This window comes from Phoenix dactylifera, chromosome 14 (genome assembly GCF_051530095.1).
Source record: "Phoenix dactylifera cultivar Ajwa chromosome 14, Ajwa_hap1_PhDact_Kaust_v1.1, whole genome shotgun sequence".
NCBI lineage: Eukaryota > Viridiplantae > Streptophyta > Magnoliopsida > Arecales > Arecaceae > Phoenix > Phoenix dactylifera.
In genome coordinates this window covers 16,536,085-16,542,613 of record NC_143203.1, presented here as the reverse complement: position 1 = coordinate 16,542,613, position 6,529 = coordinate 16,536,085, and the positions used below count along the sequence as shown (strand labels likewise).

The 6,529-nt window shown below is 41.4% G+C and overlaps 1 protein-coding gene and 1 long non-coding RNA gene across 2 annotated transcripts; both read left to right on the top strand.

Moving 5' to 3' along the window:
* Positions 1 to 4,076: 4,076 nt before the first annotated feature.
* LOC120113152 (uncharacterized) lies at positions 4,077 to 4,830 on the top strand. Its single transcript, XR_015967519.2, has 3 exons — positions 4,077 to 4,162; positions 4,281 to 4,414; positions 4,511 to 4,830. It is a non-coding gene; the product is annotated as an uncharacterized LOC120113152 (long non-coding RNA).
* Positions 4,831 to 4,845: 15 nt separating this feature from the next.
* LOC148703083 (ABC transporter G family member 51-like) lies at positions 4,846 to 6,124 on the top strand. The gene is made up of 4 exons (XM_089927091.1): positions 4,846 to 5,182; positions 5,281 to 5,373; positions 5,489 to 5,619; positions 5,753 to 6,124. The coding sequence occupies exons 1-4, from the start codon at positions 4,987 to 4,989 to the stop codon at positions 5,834 to 5,836; spliced, it is 504 nt and encodes a 167-aa protein (XP_089783217.1). The 5' UTR covers positions 4,846 to 4,986; the 3' UTR covers positions 5,837 to 6,124.
* The last annotated feature ends 405 nt before the right edge of the window (positions 6,125 to 6,529 follow it).

Below are 6,529 nucleotides of genomic sequence, written 5' to 3'. Positions count from 1 at the left end.
CATCGGTGGAGAGTTTCCTGGCCTGCAGAGGGGCAATTTGGAAGTTGGGGACAGTAGTTTTGTTTTGGGTTGGGGGGGGGGGGGAGAGAGAGAGAGAGAGAGGAGGGATTTGGTTGGCTTGATAGACGCCTGAAGCCACTCTTACCTTTCATCTCTTCTCTTTTTTGGTTTTGGTCTTGGTTTTCCTTCCCTCACACTACTCCTGATCCAGCTGGGCCATCCGGAAGAAAGATAGGGGGATTGGAGATGGACGTCTTGGAGGGTGGAGATTCTTTTAGTTTTCTCCTCTCGGTTTCTTCTCCCCTCTTGGGTGGTAGAGAGAGAAAAGGAGGGAGGGGGTTGAATGGCTGCTGTGCCGTGATGTTGCAGTTGCTGCTTGGGTACTCACTTGAAGGGGAGATGGTGGGATGGGATTTTTATTAATTTGATGGAGTGAATTTCCCATAATGACCCTACTTTCTCTTATTGAGAGATTTCTTTATGGACAAATTCTTTTCTTACCTTGACCATGAAGTGCCATGGGATGACCTTTTCCTATCCGGCTCTTGCTTGACATGGTAAACAGTATTTCCAAGTATTATCTCAGTTATTTAATCAGTTTCATGGCCCTTCATTTAGAATAATTACTTTTATGTGCTTCCATTCAAGAATTATATTAAATTGAAAAGGCTTCTTATCTATCTTTGTTAGATTCATGGTTAAAATAGTGTACTTGATAGCTATCTATTTTCATATATTTTTTTAAGTATTTTATATTTATTAAAAAAAAATATTATTAAAAAAATTATTATTAAAAACAAAAGGCCTCATTTATTGGATTCGCCTTAGGCCCCAGAATGTATTGAGCCGCCCCTGGGGGGGAGCAATGGGGAGGTTAGACCAAATAGATCCTCTAGTTGCTTAGAGGGACCAGACTCATTCAGAGGAGGGACTAGTAAAGTTTGACTCCAGACTAAACAGGTTCACGCTTTTTTGGTGGGATAAAGTTATGTAAATGGTTTACCTGCAACCTTGAAACAAGGGAGTGGCTTGAACCTAGCTTAAAAATCTCCCACCACGGTTCTCTCCCTCTCATTAGCCCAGCCTTCCACCTCGCTTCCTTTCTATCTCACACGTCTTCAATCTGCAACAAAGTCCTGATAAAGCTAAGCTGGTTAAGTCAGGTTTGGAAGCATGTACAATTTGGCAGTTATGCCCTCACTTTATTCAAATTTATTCCCTAACCACACTGAACCTTTCTACAAACCTATCAAAAAAAACTTCTCTGATGCCTGTCATCTAACTAATATATATTTTTTTTCCAAAGAAAGAGAGTATTGTGCCACCAAGGTGGTAACCTAGTGGTATTGGGCGGGGATTCTAACCTCATGGTCCCAAGTTCGAGTCGCTGCGGCCACGATTAAAATGTGGCTCCGGCCACTGCTTTGACATGAGGTATAGGACCGCTCTTGGACTGCTAGTAGCCGGGATGGTGCCAGGTGTAACGTACTCATACTTGGGACTCGAGCCAGAGCCCAGAAGGGTAGCTGAGCCGGGCCCATGGATGGGGAAGGCATGAGTAAAACCGGTCGGGGTGCCCAACACACGGCCATTTCTGCCCACATCAAACATTCTCCTGGCGGGGCGGGGGCCCAGTGGGGGCTGCTACACGGGGGTGGGCTTGTCCCTTCCTCCTCCCTATCCCTTTTTGCTTTAGCAAAAAAAAAAAAAAAGAGAAAGAGAGTATTCACTACAACAAAAGTTGGTTTTGCCGACTTACTTTTTCCGACGCTAGGGGAAAGCGTCGGTAAAGGTTGGCTCACAGCCAACCTTTCCCGACGCTTTGAAACAACGACGCTATAAAGCGTCGTTATAAGTTTAAGAAACAACGACGCTTATAAGCGTCGTTAGAAACCTTACACAACAACGAATGGGAGTTTTGGCGACTGTGTTTTCCCGACGCTAGGAAAGCGTCGGGAAGGTTTGGCCCAGCCCAACCTTTGCCGACGCTTTTAGTAAGCGTCGGTAAATCCAAAGAAACGACGATGCGTTGAAGCGTCGGTCAAAGATTTCGAATCTACGACGCTTAAAAGCGTCGTTAGGAAACATTAAACCGGCCCCGTCTTCTCCATTTTCCATCGGTCGAGGCCCTTTCTATCAGTCGATGCCCTAGCTCCATCGCCAGCTCCATCGCGATCCGTGGCTTCCCTGCTGCCGTCTTCCTCCTCCTTCTCTGAGGTAAGCCTCCTCCTTCTCCTCCTCCTCCTCCTCATCCTTCTCGTCCTCCTCCTCTTCTTTGTTTTCAGGGCTTGCAAACTGATCTCACCTCCATCCGTAGCCTCGATCGGCGATCGAAGATTCCGCTTCTCCGCCGCCGTCGACCTCGCCATCGTCTGAGGTAAGCCTCCTCCTCATCCTTCTCTTCCTCCTCCTCCTCCTCCTCCTGTTTGTTTTCTTCTTGTCTTTAACGCTCGCCCGGCCCCCTCTCCTCATCCTCTCTCGGTCAATGCCCTAGCTGCGCGCCGACATCAAACCTCCATCCCGAGCCCTAGCTACTCGGCGGTCGTCTGAGGTATATTGCTTCGAAAAAGAAGGTTTTATCAGAAGGCCTTGCAGGTGCTTGCTTCTTTCTTAACTAAGATTCTGATATGTACGATTTTAGATGTATTAAGTACATGATTACTCCATGGCATGAGAATTATCTATGGTTGTGCTTGCTGGTTATTCTGATTTAACTGTACATGTTATTGCATATTTCTTCAAGTGTATTTTGCTGCTATGTTTGGTATCAAAAAATATAAATTATCATATGATGCTTGTTTTCTCTTACAATTTTCTTTTGATGTGTTTGTGATTTTTTTTATTTTCAACTATACATAATTATAAGTGATAAAAAAATAACTTGCAGAAATAGGAAACCTGTATGCTGCTATTTTTTCTGGATCTCAGATGTGGGAACTTAAGAAATTTTTAAGAGAGGAAATTAGCGCTCTCGCATCTCTTATTCCTGTTCCATTGTTTGAACCTATGAGAGCAAATTTCATATGCTAATCCTTATAGACCTGGCTCCTGCCACTAACTATATGGTTGGATCTCTCTATTGCAACTATTCATGGAGATCAAACACCTTCCCTTATCAACATAACTATTATTTTTCCTCCTTTGAAATGTCTGCCCACCTTTGTCACCATTAGACCACCACGATTTGCTGGTGGCAGCACCTGTCTCTTTCTACTTTTTCCAGCTAGCATAATTCTTTTCCTCTTTCTCAAAAGCTTAATATATTTCTTTAACAACTGGATAAATTACTTGACTCTGTACTTTTGCCGTTAAATAAAATACATGATCTGCGTGAGTGGGTGTACTGAACAATCATCCATGGGTTAAATCTGAAGTGGTATCTTCCTAGGTCCTTCCTAATTTTTAGAGACGCACTTCCTATTTTAAATTTTTAGATTCAATTAAATATGACCTTTTGATAAACTTGTCTTGTTCTTTATCTTAGCAATAACTTACTTTATTCTATGCAATTTTCTTAGAGTTGCATTTCGTATTTTAAATTTTTAGATTCGATCCAATATGACCTGTTCATAAACTTATCTTGTCCTTTATTTTAGCAATAATTTACTAAATGAAATTAGCAGAAGAAAACCCAAGCCAAACATAGCATTTGCAGCTGACTGACTAACTATCTTGGAAGTCTAGTGAAGTACTTTAATTTAAGGTGGTTTGATTTGGCTTGTGCAATAAGTTTCATAGCAACCGAGTAATATTCTTGGATTGCTTGGAAGGTTAAGAATTAGCATAAAGAAAAAGATTATCAAATTAGATTTGAATGAGAATGGCATACTCCAAAAGGGTCATAAGTTTCAGCCTATGTGAACATATAAAGTCATTAGCCTGTAAACATAAAAAGGGTCATAAGTTTTATACTCAGTTTCGTGACTTTGTTTCGTGACTTCTAAATCTTTGAAGCTTTTGATGAGGTGAGAAGATCGGTCGGATCGATAGGTTTTCTTTATTCTCTCGCAGGTAATTCGTAAAATGACATATTTGTAAATGTTGCTGGTATCTGATGCTTTGTTACTTCCAACTGCAGCTGTTTCTATTGAAGCGAGGAGGGGAAGAGATATACGTAGGCCCGTTGGGGCGACATTCTTGTCATCTGATCGATTACTTTGAGGTAAGAAAATGGACAGCAGAAAGGTTGCATCGTTTTTGGTTTTCAGAGTTTTAGCTCCTGAAACATTTTATATTCGAGCGACGCGACGACGTCTGTAACTTTGCATTTATATTATCAGCAAATCGAAGGAGTGAGCAAGATACAAGACGGCTATAATCCTGCAACATGGATGCTGGAAGTAACAACACAATCACAAGAAGAAATATTGGGGGTTCGTTTCAGCGAGGTGTACAAGAATTCGGAATTGCATCAGTAAGTAGTCTGGCTGCTGTTCCAACGTACGGATTAATTTCTGATGGAGGTATTACCTAGAAACAATTGACTCTTTTACTCTATATTGTGTTGCAGGAGAAACAAAGCTTTGATCAAGGAACTGAGCATACCTCCTCCTGGCTCTAGCGATCTTCACTTCCCAACTCAGTACTCTCGACCATTCCTCACACAATGCTTGGCATGCCTGTGGAAACAACGACTGTCGTATTGGAGGAATCCTCCATATACTGTCGTATTGGAGGAATCCTCCATATACACTGGAGGAGAATACCTCTTGGACAAGGTGTGTTGCAGGTTGCTGAGAACCACAAACACAAAAGATGAGTACTTTAAAGCACCAGAGGAGCCCATCAATTTCTTGGACCATACAAATTAGGCCATATGACTTGGGAGCAGTAAACTTTCCAAAATTTAGCTCTTGGATCAATTGTTTTGAAACTATTGTAGTTTTTTTTTTTTTTTTACCTTGTGTAACTTCTGAATTTCTGTAATCAGAATGCCCCTCTCAATGCTCAAGGAGATGCTCGAATACCCAATACCACAAGCCATGCATGTTCTTCTGCCAGAAATGCTGCATGAAGTGCCTCTGCGTGCCCCCAGGCTTCTATGATACAATTGGGAACAATGTTCTCCATCTGCATGGTCTGCCCACCCAGGAGTACTGGTATTGGCTTGGTGTTGGTGTTTTATTGGCGTATTCTATCCTCTTCAACATTTTGTGCACCCTTGCCTTTGCATACCTTAACCGTATGTCTACTGATATGCCTACTTTTTATTCTATTGTGCTTTAGTTCCATTTTTTCACTTGATAGAATTTCTTACTTCCTTTTTTAATGTCATCAAAGCACTGGGAAAGGCACAGGCAGTGATCCCATCGGATTCTGCAGAAAAGAAGGACGAGGGTGTTTTAGGCACTAACTCTGAAATGGGATCTAAAGGTGACCTCCTGTTGGAGCAGATGCATCCTGTGGCTCGTGTTTATTTTGTAAATGTTCCTGGAAACTTTTTGCTTTCATTTTAAATAACTAGTGGAACTCCTGGTGATTGCACCAGTAAGCAACAGGCCCGAGTCATCTCAAATGAGAACTTCAGAAGGAAGTACCCCGAAGAGAGGAATGATCCTTTCCTTCCAACCAGTATCCATGACATTTCATAATGTCAATTACTTTGTTGACATGCCAAAGGTTGGTAGATGATAATTGTTTATTTTGCTTCATGTTAAGACATATTATGAAACTATTGGATCAATTGTTTTGAAACTATTGTAGTTTTTTTTTTTTTTTTTACCTTGTGTAACTTCTGAATTTCTGTAATCAGAATGCCCCTCTCAATGCTCAAGGAGATGCTCGAATACCCAATACCACAAGCCATGCATGTTCTTCTGCCAGAAATGCTGCATGAAGTGCCTCTGCGTGCCCCCAGGCTTCTATGGGAACAAAGGTGTCTGCCCCTGCAAGCAGCAGAAGGCTTCTATGAGAACAAAGGGTCCCGAGCAAGCAGCAGAGCTTGGTTGACTGGGCTCGCCCCAAGTTTAATGACAATATTGTAGAGATGATGATGCCGACCCTTGATACATATTGTAGATTGTGTACTTAGGAATTTGACTTGTATGTTTTTAGAATGTTTTTGAAGTACAATGTAATCAAATATGATAATATGAATGTAATCAAAGTTCTTGTTTGTGACTCATATTTTGTTATAAATGTGATTCAGTGTATTTGTTTATATTGTTTTGTAAGAATTTAATGTACACAGAGTATTTAAAAATTACTTTTACAAAAATTTTTTTTTTAAAAAAAAATTTAATGCCGACGCTTATAAGCGTCAGGAAATGCAACAAGAATGTAAACCTAATGACAGGCCTTTAACGACGCTTTTAAGCGTCGGCATATGTAAGTAGTAACCAATCGTTCTCGCCGACGCTTATAAGCGTCGGAGTATGATAGAATAAACGACGCATAAAAGCGTCGGGAAAAGCAAGCCTTTAACGACGCTTTTAAGCGTCGGCCTAAATCCGTATTAACCAACCCTTCTCTCCGGAGTCTGATAGAAGAAACGACGCTTAAAAGCGTCGGAAAAACGAAACGACGCTTA